Source organism: Gossypium arboreum, chromosome 12, assembly GCF_025698485.1.
Source record: "Gossypium arboreum isolate Shixiya-1 chromosome 12, ASM2569848v2, whole genome shotgun sequence".
Taxonomy (NCBI): domain Eukaryota; kingdom Viridiplantae; phylum Streptophyta; class Magnoliopsida; order Malvales; family Malvaceae; genus Gossypium; species Gossypium arboreum.
The window spans coordinates 3,032,191-3,058,346 of record NC_069081.1 but is presented as its reverse complement, the minus strand read 5'-3'; the positions used below and the strand labels follow the sequence as shown (position 1 = coordinate 3,058,346).

The 26,156-nt window shown below is 35.3% G+C and overlaps 1 protein-coding gene across 1 annotated transcript; it reads left to right on the top strand.

Moving 5' to 3' along the window:
• Positions 1 to 2,694: 2,694 nt before the first annotated feature.
• On the top strand, positions 2,695 to 25,582 carry LOC108477290 (methylthioribose kinase-like). The gene is made up of 6 exons (XM_017779794.2): positions 2,695 to 3,033; positions 3,128 to 3,437; positions 11,594 to 11,768; positions 11,852 to 12,053; positions 24,359 to 24,573; positions 25,100 to 25,582. The coding sequence occupies exons 1-6, from the start codon at positions 2,848 to 2,850 to the stop codon at positions 25,269 to 25,271; spliced, it is 1,260 nt and encodes a 419-aa protein (XP_017635283.1). The 5' UTR covers positions 2,695 to 2,847; the 3' UTR covers positions 25,272 to 25,582.
• Positions 25,583 to 26,156: the final 574 nt, after the last annotated feature.

The following is a 26,156-nucleotide window of genomic DNA, read 5'->3' as shown; positions in this document are numbered from 1 at the left end:
ATTTTGTCAAATCATAAGAAAAATTATCAGATTGCTCATCAAAAGAAAATTACGATCCTTTGCAGATTATACATGAATTACACAAATCTCATCAAATTTGAGATACTATGAAGCACTCCATCACTCATTCACATGTATAGCCTAACACCAGAAAAGTTTATATATTTGAGAAGCTAATTTTCATTTTATACAGTTATATGATGATAAGTACTTCACGACCTTAAAGTTGGTCATAGTTTGCGAATCATAAACAAAACAAAATAGAAAGTAAATATGGCACCCATCTAAACTTGAATAAAGTCATAACTAAAATTTTGAAACTTCATTCAAAGTTTAGTAAACTAAGTCTTAGCCAACAAGTTAAAACATAGACTTATATAGTGCCATTTAGTTCTCTATGGTTGCAACTTCCATAGTGGTAGCAGTATCCTCTGGGTCCTTGTGACTTTCTCTAGTGGTCTTCATAGTGTTAGCAACACGTTCTTTAGCAGGTTCAGCAAGTTCAACCGATAATAAGAGCTTTTCTGACCTTTTCCATTCTTCTACAAAATCTTTCCCACTTCTTGCCAGAAGAAGGAAAGATATAGAAGCATAAATCAGCATCAGTAACACTGCTCAAAGAATCAAAGTTCACGTTCTGAACATCAAAAGGGCAAGTAGTGACCTGAGCGTAAACTATGATGTTTGACTTCAGTTGACCCTTACACAACCTTGTGTATTGAACAACTACGAGCTTAGAGTCAAAGGGTTGGCGTTGTACACAAACATTATTAGTTAGAAGACACCATTTTATGGGGTAACCAAAATTCTCTCCAATTTTTTTCTTTACTCTTGTGTATTCACAATGGTTAATCCGAAGGTTTGATGACCAATTCCTAATAATCTATTTGCATCCCTTTCGAGGGCAAAAATACAACATTTTCAATGAATTTTCCCGATTAGAAATCTTCAACTGATAAATCTTCTAAAAAACACGCATTAGGGGAAGTTCATCCCATAGACAACAATCAGTGAAATACGCAACCAATATCCACCAAGAGAAGCCAACAAGTTCTGGTGCGAATCTATACTCCTAAAAATTTGTGCAAAAGAAACGATGAAGAGGAAGATGAAAACCCACATCTAACAGATGTAAAGGCAACAATAAACCTTCTTTGGTATCATTCAACATCTTTTCCCCTTCAATAATTTCAAAGTCAAAAGCAAAGTTTGACAATTTGATTCCTCGAACGAAAAGATACCGAACCATTACCTCTTTTGTTGTGCAATTGTATACGTTACTCTCTATAGGTACACATGCTTTACGACGCTTCTTGCGACCACCACCTTCCTTCTCTAAACCAAACCCATGGCCTCGATTACCATGCCCACTATGGCCACCACCTCTACCACCCCAACCATCCTAACTTTAGCAATATTAGATAAACAAACCAAGATAAGAAAAAGAGAAATTGAGTGATTTACATATTCATATGTTATCATCTCCTTTTGTGAATTGCTATTCTCAAACCAGATCTGCTTAAAACTGCAGAAGAAAACCAAGGAAGCCAAATTGAATAAACAAGTTTGTAAGAAAATAAAGTCAAACTAAGAAGATGAAACATAGAATTAAATTGTTAGGAAGATAATGATAAACTACAATCCATGGATTAGACAAATTTTTTAAAACTTGAATTTATAAAACTTTTAAGGAAACGAACAGTTAAAAGTTATTTTCTCAACATTAATTCCCCAATAACTTTTTTACTTCTATACTCCACTATCACACAATAAAACTTATTCAATAAGTTTTCAATTAAAGCTTAAAACTTACATAGTAAGCCCTCAATTACATGAATCATGCATGCAATTGTGTTTCAGAAAAGTCACTTTATAACTCTTCTTCAACAAAGCGACGAACAAGTTGTTATAGAATACCTCATAACCTGTGACTCGAAATTTGACCCGTAACTGACACCCTCACGATCTCGAGAGGTCAACATGATAGAATGCCTCGCAACCTCGAGAGGTGGAACACTAGCACCTCTCAAGGGAGGCATGCGGATATGCCTTGCAACCTTGAGAGGCAGGACACGTGAACACGTATGATTATCCTGGGTGCGAATCCTGTCTTAAAGACATGTCTATGATATGTGTTGAACCTAAAGGGGAGATGTGTCGTCCTCAGTTATATACATGACACCTAATTACCCCTTAGCATGTCACATCAAAGGAACTGTAATAAGCTAGGGGAGAAAAAATAAACCTCAACAAAGTCAAAAATGCGAAATTCAGTAATAATCAAGTTTTAACATCCACATCTAAGGATAGGTTTGAATGGGCGGTGTGTTTATCTATGGTTAGTGTAAAAACAACGGTAGTAGGGAGATTAGATATAATAAGGTAAGAGAAAAAGTAAACTAAACGCATCGTATCGCATCCCACCGCTTACCCAAATCTACCCTGAGAAAGAAAAGTTTTAATATCCCTAAGTGGAAGTGAACGTGACTGTAAACGTATCCAAGTTCATTTCACAATTAACATGTTATTGTTTTCTTCATTACACACCTAGATGGGTTAGTTTCTATTTTCTCTGTAGTTTCCACTACAACGATAAGAAAGCGTTTCATTCAAATCATCTTTCATTTCACGACCAGATTGCCCGGCCCTACTTCAGTGATCCCCCATTGGCTTACCATTGTAAAAATCTTTGACGCTGTTATCGAATCTTTTTATTCTTTTTACTCTACAGTCTACAGTCCCAACGTTTGAAGTTAAGTCACGCATCTCTCTTCCTTAAATCTCTGTACATCGCTCTTCACTTCTTCTTAAAACCCCTCAAAAGGACTGCCTCAAACAAGGAAGTCAATGGCGTTTTCTGAGTTCAGGCCACTAGACGAGAACTCGCTCATCGAATACATTAAAGCCACGCCGTCTTTGTCATCGAAGATCGGCCACAACTATGATGGTTTAAAGATTAAGGAAGTTGGAGATGGCAATCTTAATTTCGTCTACATCATCGTTGCCCCTTCTGGTTCTTTTGTAATCAAGCAGGTTTCGCTTCTTTCTTTTTTTTCCTTTGTTATCTTTAAATACTCAAAATTATGAAATGAGATTTTCCAGTTTATGCGTAAAATGTTGAATACAGGCACTTCCCTACATGCGATGTATTGGGGAATCTTGGCCCATGACTAAGGAACGAGCATATTTCGAAGCGGTGGCGTTAAAACAACATGGTGGGTTATGCCCTGAACATGTTCCTGAAGTTTATCACTTTGACCGTACCATGTCCTTGATTGGAATGCGATATTTAGAGCCTCCCCATATAATCCTGAGAAAAGGGTTAATTGCTGGGATAGAATATCCTTTGTTGGCGGAACATATGTCAGAATACATGGCCAAGACTCTTTTCTGCACATCTCTCCTATATCGGTCAACCACAGAGCACAAACGTGCAGGTAACGCACTCGTATGCATTTTCTTTCTTAGTGTTTTTATGTTTTGAGTTTGGTTTTGGTGTAGTTTGAATGCTGTCACTGCAAGTACATTTGGGGATCATAAGTTAGGATTTATATAGATATAGATCATGCACTAATTAAACTACATATTATGGAATTCTTAGTTGCAACATTGATTCATAACAAAGTTATTGTTATATTTTGGGCCCGAATGCAGCAAGTTTGATGAAACATATCGAACTGCCCGTAGTTTAGGGAGTGTTTTATAATCTACTATCCACTATTTGTAATTGTATTAGAACTTTAGAAAGTTTGCTGCTGGTGCTATTATTATCTGTTATAACTGACAAATGATTGCTCCATAATGTAAGGGTATGCAAATTTCGAGTAAAACTGAACAAATTCGGTTAACCGAACATATTCGGTTAAATGGTCGGTTAACCGAATTAATTCGGTAAGGGGTCGATTAATAATTTTTTAGAAGTTTGATTAACGGTTAATTCGGTTCGAAATCGGTCAGTTAACCGAATTAACCGAATTTAATAAATAATATTATAATATATAAGTATTTGGTCGGTTCGGTTAATTTTTTGGAAATATAAATTAATCGGTTGGTTAAGTCGGTTAATTTTTGATATTTTTATACTTATTTTAACCAAAAATAAAAAAATAAATAAATTTTGGTTAATTCGGTTAACCGACCGAATTAACCAAAAAAGTTTGGTTCGGTTAAATTTTTTTGAAAAAATTTCAGTTCAGTTAATGGTTAAGGATTTAAAAGGGTCGGTTAATTCGGTTAATGGTAGTTCGGGTTGGTTAACCGATTGAACACCCCTACCATAATGTCTATATACCAAAGATTACAATGGGAAAAGTATATTTTCTTATTCATTAAGTAAATGGCAAGTGTATGTTTAAGCTTTGTATTATATTAATCTATTTCTAACTATCTCCATATAGCTTCTTCCTTTAGTAGCCATTCAATGTCTAGATCTTCTTGAACACGGATCTTGTCAATTCTTAGTGCAATTTTAGCAGTGACATGAATATGATTGTAATACCAGTAGTCATTCCAAATGTGATAAAGGTTGAGAAGGATGAACGCGAAAGCGGATCGTAAAGTTTGTCAAAGTCGCGGATTTGACTTAGGGCTCTAGACGTTAGGAAAGAAACTTGGATTTTCTTGACACAACCTGAAACGAAATTAAATCCAAGTTAGATAAAATAATTAAAACAAATAATAAATCAAGGATTCAGGAAGTGAATAAAGAAGATAAATGGAAAGATAGAACGGGTATAGAAGTCCTAAGAAGCCTTGGAAACACGAAGAATCCACAACCCCCTTCAAGCGGCTCTAATTTCCCTCCAAGATAAAAACCTTGGCAAGAAAAAGTTTGAAGATGATCCCCACAATTTAAAAAGATTGTTAAAACTCTTCTAAAAGAAACTCAAGAGAAATTCTTGAAAAGAAAAACTCAAAGAGAATTTATTAACTCAAAGAGAAATAGAATAATAATCAATTGTCTCCCCTGTACAATGCAAAGGCCTATATATAGGCTAGATAAATAAATCTAAATAAAACTCCTAGGTATACTAGAACTCTAATTTAATCTAAACAAGAAGTAGTTTTAAACTAAACTTTCTTGTTAACATAAAATTCCTAAATAACTTAAAATACTTAATAATTATCAAAAATTCGGAATAAAATAATAATAAAATAATAAGAGCTAATAAACAAAATATTGTGCTTATATATAATAAAAATTAAGCCTAAAACTTAAACCCAATATGAAATGTCTAAGCTTGTAAAATCAATTAGGGTTCTTGAAGTGAAATGCTTAAGCTTGTTAGCATTTTCCACATGGGCTTGTCGTCATAGATTGAGAGTTTAGGCCCACAAACATAATTGGTCTCTTATAATTCATCATTACTCCAGAATTTATTGTCTTGAAACTTCAACTCTTCTTCTTGAATTTTTTTCGTGATAAAGTCTTGAACCACTAAGTTGAGTTTTGACTTTATTTGTTTGGATTTGAATCTCGTAATTGGGCCTTGAGGAAAACTAAACTCATCTCTATTATGGCCTTTGAATTGGGCTGAGTTACTCATATCATTCCCTCTTCCACAAAAGGATTAGCCTCGAATCGCAATATCAAAGGAGAAAGGTCGTGACATTAAAATGGCACTATCATTATACTCACCGGAAGGTCGATTTGATATGCATTGTCATTAATGCGCTTGAGTACTTGAAAAGGTCCATCGCCACGGGGTCCAATTTTGTTTTGCGTTTAGTTGGAAATCGCTCTTTTCTCATGTGGACCCAAACCCACCACCACGGGCTCAAAGATAATTTGCTTGCGCCCTTGTTAGCTTTGTTGGCGTTGTTTCATTTGTTTTGGCGATTCGTTGTCTTGCTTTCGCATGCATGGATTTCACCAATTCAGCTTTCTTCTCACCGTCTAAACTAGAAATGTTTTCCACAACAGTTCGTAGTAAAGCACGTAAGACTCGATTGACTACCTCAGTTTGTCCATCTGTTTGGGGGTAACATGTAGTAGAATATAATAATTTAGTACCAAGCTTACCCCACAATACTTTCCAAAAGTGGCTTAGGAACTTTACGTCTCTGTCCGATACAATGGCGCGAGGTATCCCATGTAGGCGCACCACCTCTCGAAAGAACAAGTCGGCCACATGTGTAGTATCGTCCGTTTTGTGACAAGGAATAAAGTGAGCCATCTTTGAAAACCTATCAACAACAACAAAGATACTATCTCGACCCTTTTTCGTTCGTGGTAAACCAAGAATGAAATCCATAGATAAGTCTACCCATGGCGAAGAAGGGATCGGTAAAAGAGTATAAAGTCCATGAGGCATTACCTTAGATTTTGCTTGTTTACAAGTAATACAATTAGAACAGACCTTTTCAACGTCCTTTTTCATGTGCGGCCAATAAAAATGTTCATGTAGAATATCTAGTGTTTTGGCGACACCGAAGTGTCCCATGAGGCCTCCACTATGTGCTTCACGAATTAATAACTCTCTCATTGAACATTGTGGAACACATAACCTGTTTAGGCGAAAAAGAAACCCATCTACAAGATAAAACTTGTTAAAGGCACCATTCTGACAATTAGAAAAAACATTTGCAAAATCAATATCATTTAAGTATAAATCTTTTATATGTTCAAACCCTAAGACTTTAGCATTTAATGTAGTTATCAAAGAATATCTACGAGATAAGGCATCAGCAACTACATTTTCTCTACCTGTTTTATACTTAATTGTATATGGAAATGTCTCTATGAATTCCACCCATCGAGCGTGTCTCTTGCTTAACTTACATTGTCCCTTTAACCATTTTAGGATTCATGATCTGTATGGATAATGAACTCATTTGGCAACAAGTAATGTTGCCAAACTTGTAAACTCGGACTAATGCCAACAACTCCTTATCATAAGTTGAGTAGTTTAATTGTGCCCTGTCGGTTTTCACTAAAATATGCAATTGGCCTTTTTCTTGCATCAACACGGCACCAATTCCAATACCAAGCATCACATTCAAGTTAAAAGTATTAGAAAAATCGGGTAATTTAAGAACCGAGCGAACATAACTTATCTTTTAAAGTTTGAAAAGCCTTTTCCTGAACTTCTTCCCATTTAAAACCCACAGATTTTTTAATAATCTCAGTTAATGGAGCAGCAATAGTGGAGAAATCCTTCACAAAACGTCTATAAAAACTTACTAAACCATGGAAAGATCTCACCTCGGTAATTGATTTAGGAGTGGGCCATTCTCTAATTGCCTTTACTTTGTCCTCATCGACATGAATACCTTGAGCACTTACATCTTTCTTTGGCACCAGAATTACCGGCACTGCACAAGGACTTAAACTTTCACGAATGTGACCCTTCGCCAAAAGTTCATCTACTTGCTTTTGCAACTCCTTCGTCTCATTGGGATTGCTTCTATAAGCTGGTCGATTTGGAATTGTTGACCCAGGTATTAAGTCAATTTGATGCTCAATACCCTTCAAAGGTGGCAATCCTTTAGGTGCTTCTTCAAAATATCTTCATATTCTGCGCAAAAGAGACATAAAAACACTAGGCAAAGAGTTATGAAGGTTAGTCAAAGATAAACAGTTTTGCCTAAATCGAATAATGATGCAAGGTTGTTTAGTGAGTAAGGCTCGTCGCACATCTTTTCCACTCGCATAAAAATTATGAACCACTCTTTTTTTCTCACAAGAGGATGCACTCACCATTGGGTCATTATTAATTTGGCTTTTTTCACTAGAGACCTCTTTTCTCTCAGCCTTTTTTGAATTTTGTGTCTTACTTCCCATAACCTCCTTACAAAACTTCATCATGTCGATTTGATCATTGTGAATATCTTTCGGATTCAAAGGGTGAAAGTGTACTTTTCCCACCGAAAATAAAAGAATATCGATTTAATTTACCATGATGAATAACATCACGATCGTACTGCTATGGTCTACCAAGTAACAAGTGGGTGGCATGCATGGGAACGACATCACACCAAACATCATCAATGTAAGTCCTAAGTTTAAAAGTGATCAAGCACTGTTTTACCACACGGACCTCCGAACCTTCGTTAAGCCATTGAAGATGGTATGGTGTAGGGTGTTTGCTACATGGCAAAGCAAGAGAATCCACAAGGTAGCTGCTCACAACGTTAGCACAACTTCCACTATCAATGATAAATGAGCAAAGTGTACCTTTAATCAAACACCTCGAATGGAATATATTACTCCGTTGAAGATCATGATCATCCTTCAATTGGATGTTGAGTGTGCGCCTCACAACTAAACATCGGGGATGAGTTAGTGGTTCCACCAACTCTTCTTCACCATAAAATTTACCGCAATCGTTGACATCATCAATTAATTGGGGCATATCTGGGTCTGTTTTATCGGAATCAGAAGTATAATCACCATCTTCTTTGATTAACAAAAGTCTTGTGTTGGCACAATCACGGCTATAGTGCCCACGCCCTTTGCACTTAAAACATTCAATTTCACGAGCTCGTTGTTTTTTTGGTGAAGTAGTAGAAGTGAACTGCTTAGAAGATGAAGAAGAAGGTTTTGTAGGAGCCCCACTTTTCCCCTCAAAAGATTTAGTCTCATCATGTTTTGGCAGCAACTTATTAGTAGCAAAAGGAAATTTCGAATTCTTGAAAGTAGAATTAGAACTCGTACCTCTATAATATTGTGAAGTACTAAATGAACGAGATTGACGTTGTTGAAACTGTCCCTCAATCTCAATTGCCTTACGTACCGTATCTTCAAGATCAATGTAGGTTTGAAGATCAAGAAAATTGGCTATCGAAACATTCAAACCATCTACAAACCGCACCATGGTAGTTTCCTCATCTTCTTGGATATTTGCTCTATGCATAAGCATCTCCATCTCTTTAAAGTACTCATCAACAGATCGATTACCTTGAACAAGGCGTTGAAGTCTTCGTTTAATATCCCTATAATAATGAGGTGGGATAAAACGTTTTCGCATGATTTGTGTCAACTGTTCCCATGAATCAACATCTCGTTCACGATTCCTTTAACGGTTCAACACAAGTTGAGTCCACCAACTCAATGCATAATCAGAAAATGCCAATATAGCTAATGGAACTTTCTCCTCCTCCGGACACTTATAACAACAGAACATGATCTCCATTTTATCCTCCCAATCGCAATATGCATCTGGATCATACTTTCCTTGGAATGATGGAATGTTGAACTTTGGTTTAGCGACAGAAGGATGGCCTTGATTAGAAATACCCAAAGTTTCATCAATGTGACGATATTCGTGTCTACCAGGATTAGAACGAATACAAAGTTGTTCATTATCCCTATCATGATCACTATCACGAGCACGAGATCGTCGATTCGAAGAAGTCTCCAAACGAGCAACAGCTTGAGTGAGCAATTGAATATGATTGGAAAGCTGATTAATGTTCTCTTGTAGTTTTGTTCGACACGTAGTCAAATTGGCCTCAAATGTATCACGTACCTCGTTCAATTGTTGATGTTTCAATTTTACCATCCCCACAATATTCTCCAATGTAACATCTTGTTCTTTGTCATCAGATGGTATCTCATCATGGTTTTTACGGGCACGAGTGTCACGAGTCATAGTGAAAGCCTGGAAAAGCACAACACTTCAAAAGAAAAAATTAAGCAAACCTCACCTATATACACTCAAAAAAAAATTCTCAATGAGGTAAGAATTAATCTTGTGAGTCTTTTAAAAGTGTCTATATCAATCAATCAAGATGTTTTAGAATCAAACTATCAAAGCAAACCTAATAGCACTATGAGTCCAAAATTTGCTTAGACATCAAAGAATTTTGTTGCACGGATGAAGGAATATGCAACGTGTTTTAACCTACTAACACGAGAAACAAGAAAGTGTTAGAATGCGTAAGGAACAAATAAAAAGGAAAACAAATGAATACTTAAAGCTAAGAGTCAATGAAAATTGTTGAAACCCGAAAACCGAAAAATTATGAAGCAACTTGACAAACTTCGTTCAAGGTGTTCCCGATTTCCAAAAATCACAAAATTTAAACTGAAGCCTCCTCAAATAATGTAGATTTGATCTGGAAAGTTTCGCACAAAATTCAACCTACAAAATTTTTTATTTATTTTTTTGTATTTTATTTTTTACTTTTTTATCATTTTTTTGTGGGAAATATTTTTTATACTTTAAAATAGTGCCAAGAAATAGTATGCAAAATTTTAGATCATTTGAAAATCGTTTACCCAATCGAAAAATATTTTTTTGAAAACTGTAGGGTAAAATTTGTTTTGAAGTTGTTTTAGAAATCAATTTAAAAAGAACACCTAAAACGCTCAAATCGATACCAAATGATAAAGGTTGAGAAGGATGAAGCGAAAGCGGATCGTAAAGTTTGTCAAAGTCATGGATTTGACTTAGGGCTCTAGACGTTAGGAAAGAAACTTGGATTTTTCTTGACACAACTCAAACGAAATTAAATCCAAGTTAGATAAAATAATTAAAACAAATAATAAATCAAGGATTCAGGAAGTGAATAAAGAAGATAAATGGAAAGATAGAACGGCGTGTAAAAGTTCTAAGAAGCCTTGGAAACACGAAGAATCCACAACCCCTTCAAGCGGCTCTAATTTCCCTCCAAGATAAAAACCTTGGCAAGAAAAAGTTTGAAGATGATCCCACAATCTAAAAAGATTGTTAAAACTCTTCTAAAAGAAACTCAAGAGAAATTCTTGAAAAGAAAAAACTCAAAGAGAATTTATTAACTCAAAAGAAAAATAGAATAATAATCAATTGTCTCCACTGTACAATGCAAAGGCCTATATATAGGCTAGATAAATAAATCTAAATAAAACTCCTAGGTATACTAGAGCTCTAATTTAATCTAAACAAGAAGTAGTTTTAAACTAAACTTTCTTGTTAACATAAAATTCCTAAATAACTTAAAATACTTAATAATTATCAAAAATTCAGAATAAAATAATAATAAAATAATAAGAGCTAATAAACAAAATATTGTGCTTATATATAATAAAAATTAAGCCTAAAACTTAAACCCAATATGAAATGTCTAAGCTTGTAAAATCAATTGGGGTTCTTGAAGTGAAATGCTTAAGCTTGTTAGCATTTTCCACATGGGCCTATCGTCATAGATTGAGAGTTTAGGCCCACAAACATAATTAGTCTCTTCTAATTCATCATTACTCCAGAATTTATTGTCTTGAAACTTCAACTCTTCTTCTTGAATTTTTTTCGTGATAAAGTCTTGAACCACTAAGTTGAGTTTTGACTTTATTTGTTTGGATTTGGATCTCGTAATTGGGCCTTGAGGAAAACTAAACTCATCTCTATTATGCCTTTGAATTGGGCTGAGTTACTCGTATCAAAATGTCATGGGAACTTATGGAATTAAGAAAAAAAATGCTTCTTTATATGCTTGCAGATATGAAGAATGAGCATTTCTGATGATAAGCTTTGTCATTTTGCCTCTACTAGTTTGTTTGGAGCAAGTATACATGTGTTGTTTTAGATTAAAGAAATGCTATTTTCTAGTATTGATGGCTTTTAGAAGCTTGGAGATATGGTGCTGATTCATTTACTTTCAATGTTTTGTGCAGTGGTCGAATTTTGTGGGAATGTGGAACTATGCAGGCTCACCGAGCAGGTTGTTTTTTCTGACCCCTATAAAGTATCTGAATATAACCATTGGACTTTACCTTATCTTGACCGTGATGCCGAGACTATCCGAGAGGATTATCTATTGAAAATTGAAGTAGCTGAATTGAAATCTAAGTATGGTTGCTTTTCCTTTTAATGCTACCTTGTCTAACTGCCATTTTATGCTTTATCAAGTTATTAAACATCCCTTTCTGTAGGTTCTGTGAAAGAGCTCAGGCTCTTATACATGGAGATCTCCACACTAATTCTGTAATGATTACCCCTGATTCAACTCAGGTCATAGATCCAGAGTTTGCATTTTATGGACCAATGGGATTTGATATTGGTGCTTTTATTGGCAACTTGATTCTGGCTTTCTTTGCACAATATGGACATGCTGGTCAAGGGAATGACAGAAAAGTATGCATTTCATTGCCTCATTACTTTATGAGAACTTTCCAGTATATTTGTCTTTTTAGTTTGTCATCTTTAGTTATAATTCCATCTTAGTGATGAGCCACTAAACTAACTAAAATCACAACAAAGGCAAGCGCACCTTTCGAATAATAGTATAGCTATGGTGAGTCGGGAATATCGTATCCACGAGGACTAAAAGTATTAGTAATTACTATCTTTTTATTAACTAGTCAATAAATTGAATGAACTGTTTTTAATTTAAAATTAACTAAACTAATTACTAAGAACGCAACAGAGAGCGAATTGGGAAAATATTCGAAGTAAGCCAATGAGATAGACAATACCCAGAAAAGAATCCACCTAGACTTTACTTATTATTTTGAATATGAATTAAACGATTTATTCACTTGTGCCTTGATCCATAGAAATCCCTAAATTATGTTAATATCTCTTTCGAGAGTAATAACAACTGAATCTAGGTTGATTAATTAAAATTTTCTTCTAATTAAAACCCATATTGTCGCATTAACTCGATATATGGATTCCTTATTAGATTTGACTTTAATCTGATAGATTTATACCGTCCTATTTCTAGGATTGCATGCAACTTCACTCAATTATGTCAGATCTACTCTTAAATAGAGACTTTTGTTCTACTGAAATAAGCACATCACACTTGAATTAACATCTTGAAAATATTAAAGCAAGAAATAAGCAAACATAATTGAGAATAAGAATTAAGTATTTATCATATAATTCAGAAAATCAAATAATAAGATCCGTCGTAGGTTTCATCTTCCCTAGGTATCTAGGGAATTTAGTTCATAATCTGGGAGGAAAACATCTCAAAATTAGAATAACAATAGGAAATTTGAATGGAGATCTTCAATTTTGAAGGAGATCCGCTTTTGAGTTGATTCTGACGGCGTTCGTCGAGTAATTTCTTTGTTTTACTCTACGTACTCCTTTTAGTCCTCTTCTCATATGTATTTATAAACTTTAGAATGCTTAAAAACCCTAAAAATTAAGTTTTTTCTCGTAAAAGAGAAGCAGGGTTCGAAATCGACACGGGCTGGCCACACGGCCGGTACATAGGCGTATGGCCAGTCTGTGTGGCTCACACGAGCATGTGCCTAGCCCATTTGGAAGTGCCCAGGCCGTGTGGTTTTTGAAAACAACTCTTTTTGTCTGATTTTGGCTCGTTTTTCGCTCTTTTCACTTCCTTATGCTCACCTAAGTATAGAAACATAAATTTAAAGGATTGAGAGCATCAAATTCACTAATTTTCATAATAAATCATCTAAAAACATGTCAAGCATAGGATTAAAACATGTTATTTTTATGGTTTATCAAATATCCCTACACTTAAACGTTTACTCGTCCTCAAGCAAAATCCTTAACTCAGAATTAAAATTAAATTTTCTCAAGTCATAATTCTCATCAATAATGTTTTTTCATAATTTATAAATAATCATACATTAATAATTCAAAGAAAATAGCATTAAAGATCCAAACAATCCAAGTCGAGCGTTTTTAAATCATAAAAATATAGGTATTTCCCTTTATCTAAGTAATTATCTTTAATTCAAAACCGACAAGAATTGACATCCTCATTAAAGATTCACTTAAATTACTCAAAGTGTTTAAGGTTTAAAAATAAGCACTAAATAGTTAAACATGAAAAGTCATTACCATAGGCTTGCATGAAAATCAAATCTTCACCACTATAAAATGAGATGATACACAAATTAAAAGGTCTTTAAGAGGTTGTAATGGGGCTTAGGTTAAAGGTGTAGAGAGAGGCTGAAAAAGAGAGTTAGAATCGAGATTGAATTGATAAATTACCAAACTAGAAAAATAACAAATGCTGAATTACAAATAATTACATCAATCGAAACTATTCAAGAATAACATGAGTTTCTTCTCAAAATATCAATTTAACTGTTCAAGCTTAATTAACAAAGAAAACAAATAACTATATATGTATTTTTTTTTCTTTTTTTGATGAATTTTTTATATGTAAATAAGAAGAAATAATTCAGCAACTTAATCAAAAGGCTTAATCAGGCAATTAACCAAATCAAATCTCGATAAAAAATGAGGTCAATAAAAAGGGAAAAATTCTCAATGAACAAAAACTGAGTTATGGGTTATCATTAATGGGTAAATAAAGAAACGGTATGTTAGGCTTAAAGGGGTTCACTAAAGGTTAATTATGAAGGTAGGATTTTTATGGGATAAGTGGGTTAAAACCTAAGTACTTTTATCATCTCAGTATATCAAATCAAAGGTGTGGTCTCGACATGCATAATCGAAGCAAGTTTTAGAATAACAAATCAATATTGACACACTTATAACCAATAATAAAATGAGCAAGAAAGGTATATGCTCTAAAGGCTCAAAATCTCAAAAAAGAAAATTATGGTTTTTGATATCAATCTTGCAAATCTCAAACTTCAAGTAATACCTCAATGTAGGAAAACAACCTAAAAATTTTTAATTTTGAAAATAAACTTATCATGCTTGGTTCTCTCATATCTTAAAGTTTAAACAATCAATGCACAAATATCTATGAATTTATTCTAAAACATATCAATGAAGATTACAAATCAATAAGAATTCATTCTAATAGTTATATGTGAGAATTACTTGAACACAAGACATAATTTAGGATTTTCTAATAATCATATAAATAACCTTCCTATACTTAAGATGTACAATGTCCTTAGTGTACAAAAAAAAATAATCACAGTAGAAACATAATATCATAAGAGGGAGAGAATTGAAATTGCCCTGAATATTGGATGAAATCCCTAGAAAAATGAAAAGCAAAATTGTAGACAAATCTTAAATGTAGTGCATGATTCTGAGCAAGCTATTAAGAAAATAAACAAAAATAGTGAAAAAAATTAAAGGATTATACTCGATTAGAAACAATCATAATAGATAAAAATATAGTTCAAAATATAAAAGCAAAAGAAGTCTAAGAAAATAGTAATAATCATAAAAATAAAAATAAAACTAGAAATAAAAATAAAATAAATAGACTCAATGGTCCTCATCATCAGACACATCTATGTCTAGAGAGGAGATATGAAAATGCTAACAGATCCTCTGCAATGTCACTTCAAGACTGTCAAACCTCTGAGTGCAGCACTACTCGAAGCGAGTGAGCCGCTCAGAGATATCTTCTTATGTAGAAGCAATAGGAATAGGGTAGTGACTCGAAGGTGGATGTTGTGGTGGGGGTCCTCGTGATGGAGAGGAACATTATCATGAAGTCCTTGGGTTCATTCTGAGCGTCATAATGAAACAATCGATACTGGAAGGGATCCATTCCACGACACCACTCGATCATCCTTATGTGTATAATACTCGAGATTCCCTGTAGGGACATCTGGCCGACAAGTGTGAGTGTGGAGGACTGTTCCGGTGTGTCTAAGATACGAAGTGTCAAGCAAGGTGAGTCACATAAAGGCCTAAACAGATGGGGCCCTTCCTGTGGTGGTTAGTCTGATGGCGGATGGTTAGAGCGATGAAGTATGCGAAATCAAAGATATGCCCAGTGGCCATGCTCCATAAAGAATATGCATCATGAGTACTGACGACTCCGGTGCTCTCTCTCCTACCAATCAAAGTGAGTTAAAAGTGCGTGAAGGTATCATAAAGCTGGAGAGAGAGACGTTGCCTTTGAGCAACTCACATCATAAAGTGTCTGGCTCGCTGTAAACTCTATCCAACATTGTGATGGTGTATAATGGATATGTCGATGTAGATGGAGGAAGTTCTCGACACTCATGGATTCCTAGGTATGAAGTCCCATAGCAGCACTGAACTTGGGGACGCTCATATGACGCACCAAACCACCAAGTCGGAAAGTGATAGTGTTTGGCTTATCATGAGTCGCCATGACTTGCTGTAGAAGGAATGTCACGCAGAACTCCAAGGAAAGCTCTATGTAAGTGGGCTCGATAATGGAGAAGAATCTGTCCTATGGAGCGGTGGCGATAAAGGCACGAACATCATCAGCGAGTTGGACTTACTCTAACGCGGCCTAATCAATGCATCGGCCTAGACCGAGTGGGCACTATCTAAGTAACTGAAATAGATGCTCCTAGAGGCTCGCAGAAAATCGGAGGTAAGGGTGACGGACCTCGGCGGAGGCATTAGAGGAGAATATCGCACCATGGATCTTCTGTTTTTTCGAAGCGGGGACGGCAGTTTTAGTCTTACCGTGTGTGTTCATCATAGCGGATCTGTAATATAACAATTAAAATATATTAAATGGATGAACCAACATCAGAGAGGCATACTAAGAAAGAATAAAAATCTAAGTGAAGCTTCAAAATTGGGCTAATAGAGAAATAGATGTGGAAAATAATAAAACTAAGAAACAACATGCTACTCCCAAACAAAAACTAATAATGAGCAATAATAAACACAAAGAAGCAGATTAGCAAGAAAAAGAAACATAAAAATAGCAGCAAGAACAAGTAGAAAAAATTAATATATAATATAACTAATAATAATAAGAATAAGCATGAGAATAATAGCTATCTCATCTAATTGTAGCAAATAGAAATCAATATCATCAAATAATGGAAAACTAAATAACATAAACTGAAAAATAACAAGAATCAAAAACAAATAACCGAGTAATAACAAGAATAATAATGACAAATAACAAATAAATAATAATAAGACAGGAAAATAACAAGAATAATAATAATAACAATAATAATAATAGAAAAAATGAATAAATAAATAATATAATAAAATAAACCAAGAAAATTTAAAAAAAAGAAAAACTAAATAAGAATGAGGTGGTGGCTAGAGCGAGGGGCACAACGGTGGATCGATTCATGTGTGTGGGTTGATAGGAGCGTGGAAAAGGGAAAGGGAAACGAGAAGGGAATTGAAGGTTTGGGTGAAGGGCTGTGCGTAGGGGTCAGGGTCGAAAGGAGGTGTAGTCTGGTAAGAGGTACAGTGAAAGGAATAGTGGGGCTCGAGTGAGGCATGCAGCTGGGTTGTTGTGGGTGAATGGCGAGGCCTAGGTAGGGGTTGGTTCTGTGCGCGGGTCAATGAGGTGGAGTGGTTACAGCATAGGAAGGGTTGGTGTTAGAAAGTGAAAAAGAGGGTCTGACGGTGAAAAGGTAGAGGGAAAGAAGGGAGGCCGAAGGGGTGGGGATTGTGAGGGACAAAAGCTAAGGTTGCATTGGGGTTGAAATGAAGGCGGGGGGTTTTAAGTGGTGGGGGGTTGTCAAGGATAGTGGCTCGATGGTGAAGGAGAGAGGGGTGTTAGGCGGCCGGGTTGTTGAGGTAGGGGAACGTTGGTAATTAGGGTTGAGGGTTGATGAAGAAGACAAAGTAAAAGTAAAAAAAATAAAATGGGATTAGGGTTTAAATGGGTGATACGGTCGTATAAGGGGCTATTTTGGGCCACATGGCCGTGTCACACGCTTGTATAGTTCCTGTTCAGCCCGTGTGTGATAAAAAATTTTATTCCAGTCTTCACACTGCCTCGGACACGCTCGTGTGTCCAGACCATGTGGAATACACGACCGTGTCGCATGGTCGTGTGCAGTCTCATTTGTTTCTCCCACGCTCGTGTGACCTTCCACATGCCCGTGTGGATTAGCCGTGCCTCACACATGGCTGTGTGCCTTACCCGTGTAACTCTCTGACTTGTTTTAAAATTGAAAAATTTAGCTCCAGATTTCACACGACCTAGGACACGTCCGTATGTCTAGGCCGTGTGGACTACTTTAAGCCATGTCTCTGTTAATTTTTTGAAAAATTAAGTCCTAGGCTTCATACAGCCAAGGATATGCCTGTATCGCCAAACCTTGTAACTCACTGTCGATTACTTTAAAAATTTAAAATTAAGTCTGAAAATTCCACACGGCCAAGGACATGCCCGTGTGGGTTTTAAATTTTTTTTAATTTATTAATTTTAAAAATATCATTAGATAAAATTAAGAAATTAGTAATGTTAATGCTAGGGTTACCTTTCGAGAAGCGCTTATTTAAAGTCTAAGCTTCACTTACCTCGCTTTCGTAAGGTCACGGTAGTTTGTAGAGTCGAAACTCTTCTTACTCGCTGTTAATTCTATTATCAAGATAAGGTTTGAGTCGAGTAATATTTACTTTAATAGTGCCAAATTCAAAATGATTTACCTTGACTGTATCGTATGGGAAGACATTGAGCACCTTAAAAGGAGTTTATCTATTTCCATTAAGCTCTGCAGTGGCAATTTGAGGGCTTGTTTTGTCCAACAGTACCTGGTCCCCAACCTTAAAGTGGTTCGTTCCATCCTTAAGCTCGTCATGAAGTCGCTTTGGTTTTGCATCGTGTATTCTCGGTTTCTCCTTGACATGTGTCCCACATTCATCTAGTTCATCAATTTGCAATATTCATTCTTCATGAGTCATTCTATTTTTGTCACATAAACTAGAACGTGGCTCCATCACACTTTTCTGCGGAGTTTTTTGCAAAGAATGTTGAGCCATAAGGTTACTCATATTAACAGAATTTGTATAATCAACTCGATCACTAGATATCTTAGCAAAATCATGAGTATGGAGTTTAATCGTGTCATCACCTACACGAAGTATGAGTTTACATGTACCAACATCAATAATAGCTCTGGCAATTGCTAAAAAGGGTCGTCCTAAAATTAAAGGTACATCACTATCCTCATCCATGTCTAAAACAACAAAATCAACTGGGAATATGTATTTATCAATTTTAATAAGTACGTCTTCAGCAATACCCCTAGGAAATCTAATGATTCTATGTGCTAGTTGAATACTCATATTAGTTTGTTTGGGTTTCCCAAGACCTAGTTGCTTAAACATTTTATAGGACATGACATTAATACTCATCCCTAAATTAGCCAAAGCATTATTAACATTTAAACTACCAATTAAATAAGGAATAGTAAAACTCCCTAGATCTTTCAATTTGTTCGGTAGTTTATTTTGCAAAATGGCTGAGCATACTGCATTTAGCCCCACGTGCGACGAATCATCTGACTTCCATTTATCTATCAAAAGCTCCCTTAAAAATTTAATTGAATTGGGCATCTGCAAAATAGCTTCAATAAAGGGTAAGTTAATGTATATTTTTTTGAGAAGTTTAAGGAATTTATCAAATTGTTTATTAGTGTGGTCTTTCTTCGTCGCGTTGGGATATGGCACACGAGGTTTATACTTATCACCAACTAGTTGTTTCTTGTTTTGGCTTACCTCAACCTTAACTTTACTTACGACACTTTCTTATCGATTCTAGTTCAGATTCTACTAACCCTTCTTCATCTCGAACAGTAATTGCATGAAGCTGCTCCCGTGGGTTAGTTTCGGTGTTGCTAGGGAAGCTACCTTGTGGCCTTTCTGAAACCAGCTTAGCAAGCTGACCTCTTTGATTCTCGAGCCCTTGAATTGATGCTTGTTGATTTTTAAGTTCTGTTTCGATGTTCTAGAAACGGGTTTCTGACACCGAAATAAATTTTATTAGCATCTCCTCAAGGTTCGACTTTTTCTCTTACTGATAAGGTTGTTGAAAGCCTGGAGGCGGTTGTGGTATTTGATTTCTTTGACCACCCCAAGAGAAATTGGGATGGTTCCTCTAACCTGCATTATACGTGTTACTGTAAGGATTATTCTGAGACGTAGAATTATTACCCATATAGTTGACTTGTTTATTCTCTGTGTTAGGACCGTGGTGTAAATATTCTGAATTGTTCATTCCTCCTCCGTTTGTATCACACTGCATCACCGGATGTACTTGTGTAGAAACACATAAACAATCAATTTTCTTATTTAATTATTCTATCTGGTTTGATAATATGGTGACTACATCTAGATTGAAAACATTGGTTGGTCTGTTAGGCTTCATCCTCTGATAATTATTACCCATATAGTTGACTTGTTTGTTCTCTGTGCTAGGACCTTAGGGTAAATATTCTGAATTGTTCATTCCTCCTCCATTTGTATCACACTGCATCACCGGATGTACCTACATAGAAACACATAAACAATCAATTTTCTTATTTAATTATTCTATCTGGTTTGATAATATGGTGACTACATCTAGATTGAAAACACTGGCTGCTCTATTAGGCTTCGTCCTCATGACTTTTCACTGATAATTATTCAGTGACATCTCCTTTATAAGCCGCTTTAGGTGTTTTATTATTTAAAGTACCACTGACGGCTATATCAATCAATTGCTTAGTTGAGGGATTCAAACCGTTGTAGAAGGTTTGAACCTATAGCCATAGAAGTAACCCATGGTGATGGCACCTTCTTAATAAATATTTATACCTCTCTCATGTATCATATAGGGTGATAAACCGTAAATTATACATATTTTTACCCCACGTTTAATGCATTTTATAGATGAATTCTCATTAGAATTGGTGAATTCGATGCTCCTAATGCTTTAATTTCATGTTTTATACTTAGGAGAGCACAAGAGAGCGAAAGGAATGAGAAACGGGCCAAAAACAGAGAAAATGGGCCAAAGTACGAAATCAACACGACCTGTACCTCCTCACACGGGCAGACCACACGGCCTTGTCAATCTGGCAGAATCGAAGCACGACTCACACGGGTATAGCACACGCCCGTGCCATTCTAACAGGCTTGAACACGGCCTAAAGCAGACGCACACGGGTGTGTCACACGGGAATGTCCCTGCTGAGCCCAAGTTGAGTCCAATTCGAAAAAAGGCCACTTTTGAGGGCTCATAGGCATTCCAAAGCCTATAAATACACCCTAGAGGAGGAAGAAAATGGGAGACGGAGAAGGGGGAGTAAGGAATTACTCCAAGGAAGCCGATTGATCCATCTTGGAAGCCGGATTCATCATCAAGACTGAAGATCTCTCCTCAATTTCCCTTTAGGAGTTTTGGGTTTTCTTTATGTTTTGTATTCTTTATTCTTCTGAGATATTTTCTTATTTAGTTATGAACTAAAACCCCTAAATACCTAAGGGGAATGAAACCTAAGACGAATCTTGTTATTATTTTCTGAATTTTATGAAATATATTTAACTTGTTCTTAATTATGTGTTCTTAATTCTTATTTTTATATCCCATGATACTGATTCAAGACATGCTCTTATTCGGAGGAGGAATAGACCCTGTCTAAGAGTACTTTTATCATAATTAAGTAGAGTTGATTGCGCGCCTAGACATAGGGTGACAAGATTTTCTCGGATTAGGGTGAAACCTAATAAGGGGATCCATAGATCGAGTTAATACAACCCTAGAGTGTTAATTAGAGAAAAGTCTCGATTATTCAATCTAGGGATTAGACGTTATTAGTCTTGAATAGGGATAATAACATAACTTAGGGATCTGTACGGAACAAGTTGAATGAATAAATCGTCCGATTCGGAGCCAGAATAACAAGTAAAGTCTTGGTGGATTTTTCCTTGAGCCAGAATAACAAGTAAAGTCTAGGTGGATTTTTCCTTAGGTATTGTCTTAAGTCAATCGATTTTTCCCAAAAGTAATTCCCCAATTCATTTCTCTGTGCGTTCTTAGTTTAGATAATTAGTTAGTTAAAACAAAAACCTCTTTATTCTTAGGCTAGATAATAAAAAGACAATCATTACTAGTACTTTTAGTTCCTTTGGGTTCGACAATCCGGTCTTGCTAAAATTATACTACTGTTCGATAGGTAGACTTCCTACATCACGATAATAGTTAGTTCAAGAACAAGTAATTATAAATATTTAAAACCTATCACGAAATCACGCGATCATAGGGTCTCTAAATCCATTTGCATAAAGGAAGAGATATCATTCCTCAACTTAGCTGTTTTAGTCGGTGGAAGATACTTCAATAAGAAATTTTCAGTCATTTGATCCCATGTAGTGATAGAACCTCGTGGTATGGAGTTCAACCATTATTTAGCTTTATTTCTTAATGAGAAGAGAAACAACTGTAGGCGAATGGCGTTGTTAGAAACGCCATTAATCTTAAAAGTGTCGTAGAATTCCAGAAAGTTAGCCAAATGAGTATTTGGATCTTCATCTTGCAAACTATCAAACTAAACAAATTGTTGAATCATCTAAATGGTGTTCAGCTTCAGTTCGAAGTTATTCGCGGCAATAGCAGGTCTCACAATACTCGATTCAACCCCAGTTAGAGTGGGTTTGGCATAACCGTACATAGTACAATGAGCAGGATTTCGATTAATAGGATTTATGGCAACCATAGGAGGTAGCTGATTATTCTGATTTTCAGCCATCTCTTCAGTAATAATTATAATGTCCTCTTGCTCTTCCATTGTACTTTTTTGACTCTGTCTGGCTTCTCTAAGGTTTCTACGCCCGTGCTTTCAATCTCACTATCGAATACTAAAGATCTTGATAGGTTTCTTCTCGTTATAAACTAAAGGAACTTGCTAGAAGCAAATAAAAGAAGAATTAGAAAACAAAAAAAAAACAAAAAACAAAATAAAATAAAATAAAATAAAATAATGGCTAAATTAATAAAAATAGACTGTTCCTAATACCCTAGTCTCCGGCAACGGCGCCAATAACTTGATGAGTCACTAAACTAATTAAAATCACGACAAAGGCAAGCGCACCTATCAAATAATAGTATAGCTATGGTGAGTTGGGAATATCGTATCCACGAGAACTAAAAGTATTAGTAATTACTATCTTTTCATTATCTAGCCGATAAATTGAAGGAACTGTTTTTAATTTAAAATTAACTAAATTAATTACTAAGAATGCAACAGAGAGCGAATTAGGAAAATATTCGAAGTAAGCCAATGAAATAGACAATACCCATAAAAGAATCCACCTAGACTTTACTTATTATTTTGAATCTGAATTAAACGATTTATTCATTTGTGCCTTGATCCGTAGAAATCCCTAAATTATGTTAATATCTCTTTCGAGAGTAATAACAACTGAATCTAGGTTGATTAATTAAAATCTTCTTCTAATTAAAACCCATATTGTCGCATTAACTCGATATATGGATTCCCTATTAGATTTGACTTTAATCCGATAGATTTATGCCGTCTTATTTCTAGGATTGTATGCAACTTCACTCAATTATGTCAGATCTACTCTTAAATAGGGACTTTTGCTCCACTGAAATAAGTACATCACACTTGAATTAATATTTTGAAAATATTAAAGCAAGAAATAAGCATACATAATTGAGAACAAGAATTAAGTATTTATCATATAATTCAGAAAATCAAATAATAAGATCCGTCGTAGGTTTCATCTTCCCTAAGTATCTAAGGAATTTAGTTCATAATCTGGGAAGAAAACATCTCAAAATTAGAATAACAACAAGACATAAGAAACTCAATAAAACTTCGAAGGAAATTTGAATGGAGATATTCAATCTTAAAGGAGATCTGCTTCTGAGTTGATTCCGATAGCGTTCTTCGAGTAATTTCTTTGTTCTACTCTGTGTGCTCCCTTTAGTCCTCTTCTCATATGTATTTATAAACTTTAGAATGCTCAGAAACCTTAAAAATTAGGTTTTTTCATGTAAAAGAGAAGTAGGGTTTGAAATCGACATGGGCTGGCACATGGGCATGTGGCCAACCTGTGTGGCTCACACGGGCGTATGCCCAGCCCGTGTAGAAGTGCCTAGGCAGTGTGATTTTTGAAAATAGCTCTTTTTTTTTGATTTTGGCCCGTTTTTCAATCCTTTCACTTCCTTATGCTCACCTAAGTATAGAAACATAAAAAAGGATTAGTAGCATCAAATTCACTAATTCTTATAATAAATCATCCAAAAACATGCCAAGTATGAAATTAAAACATGTTATTTTTATGGTTATCACTTAATCTATACTATTTAGTATGTGCTAGAAGCTAAGTTGCTTCTGCTTTTGAATCTTGCTTGGCCATTCAATTTATGTCATCTTTAGATATAGTTCCATCCTAGTCTATACTGTTTTAATAGGTGCTAGAAGCCAAGTTGCTTCTGCTTTCGAATCGTGTTTAGCCATTCAATTTATTATGGAAAATTCTTGTCATATATCTTGTCATTTTATGGATAAATATGGTCTTTATGGTATCATAAGTTGTAGGTCAAGATAAAGTTGTATCACCACTATTATTTTACCTCAAGCTACTCTTGGTGGAGTTGCCAGATATTTGTTAGCATGTATGTACATATTCATACATCATACATATTGCTTTACAAGCTAAGGAAGCATCATTTATATAGTCTTTTTTTGGAAGGCTTGCAATGTTTATTTTGTTTTATAAAAATATCGAAGTATTATATAGACATTGCTGAATTTCATATTATCATACAGTCATACAAAGAGTGGATATTGAAGACAATTGAGGATACTTGGAATCTTTTCCACCAAAAGTTTACCGCACTATGGGACGAACACAAAAATGGCTCTGGGGAGGCTTATCTTCCTGCAATTTATAACAATCCTGAGCTTCAGAAACTTATACAGGAAAAGTATATGAAGGAATTGTTCCACGATACTCTTGGGTTTGGTGCTGCTAAGATGATAAGGTGAGGAAATGGTTTTCTACCAGGTTCTCTACTTTTTCTATGTTCCTGGCCTTCATAATTCCCTGTGTTTATCTGTCTTATGGCAGTCTGGAATCTTGCATTTCAGTCCATTGCTGTTATATTTATGTCATCGAATTAACACCGCCTTCTAGACCTTTTACCCTATATTCTCGACCTTGTACTTTATCTTAATTGACTCTTAAACAGTTAACCTTGACATGTAAATTTTTTGTTGACAGTAAAAGGAAATAGATTCTTGAGTTGACTAGGAAATATTGACGAGATGTAACTTTTGAAACCTCCATGATCAGAACCCTGAGCTTGAAAATTTTGCAGAATGGCTGTGTCGTTAGAAAATTCTGGCAATCAGATAAGAGGAGTCTTCCTCTACAGGCTGAATAGCAATCATAGAACCAGTCTCTTCTACCTACAATGACATGCAGGATCCTATTTTGTTAAATTTATCTAATGAACTCCAAGAATTTTGTAAGTTCTAATGTTGTTTTTATCTTCTAATAACTTGCAGGAGAATTGTAGGTGTTGCTCATGTTGAGGATTTTGAATCAATTAAAGAAGCTAACATAAGAGCAGATTGCGAGCGACGGGCTCTTGAATTAGGCAAGACACTTCTGAAGAGGAGGCGAGAGTTTGTGTCGATTAGTGAAGTTATTTCAGCCATGAAGCACATCCAATCATGATGGAAATGATGGAAACTGCTGTGCACGTATCCATAAAAGCTTTTGTGCTTAAATAGATGGAAGGTTTTACAGGATCCATAATTTAATAAAGTTTTCATGGTCCTTTAGGCATAGGCCTTTGATTGTGTGTTAATGAGCAAAGGTTCCTGTCTATCTAACATTAGTGCTGGACTGGACTGGTGCTGTTGCAAAGCACGATTATGTTTTGATTGTCTTGATTATTCTGAATGTTACACTTGACTTTGGGCAATACAGATTGCATCGGAAGTTAAATCAATGAAGCTTTCAAATGAATTTTCAGAAAAAAAGAAGATTTAAATATTGAATATTTGGGTAAAATATATTCTACCGAGACCTATAGTTTATGTCAAATGAATTTTTTTATCCTTGTCAATGGCTCACTTTTTAAAAGCTTTACTCCGGTTAGAGGCCTGCGTTAAGTTGATCCCTTTTCATCCTAGCCTTTTGTTCTCTGCATGACTATTCTCTCTTTTATCTTTTTAACTCTTCTATCTTTTTAAAAATTTTTGTTACCTGTTGGGGCTCCAAATCAATTGTGATAAATCTGAACTCTTATCTTGATCTCTTTACCAAGTTACTGGCCAAAAGATGGTATAGCAGTATTCTTAATGCAAAAAGAGTTGACCAACCGTGGAAGTATTTAGGTTTGGAACTGGGGAAACTTCACAGGAAAAAAGAAATTTTCCAAACCTTAATTTACAAGGTAAAATAAACTAGCCTCATGGAAATCAAAGTGTCTATCATCGGGTGGAAGACTCACCCTTATCAAATCTACCTTGACATCACTTCTGTTGTACTCCCTTTCTATCTTCAAGGCCCCAAATTACATTTGCAATGAAATTGATAAGACCATTGGTGCTTTTT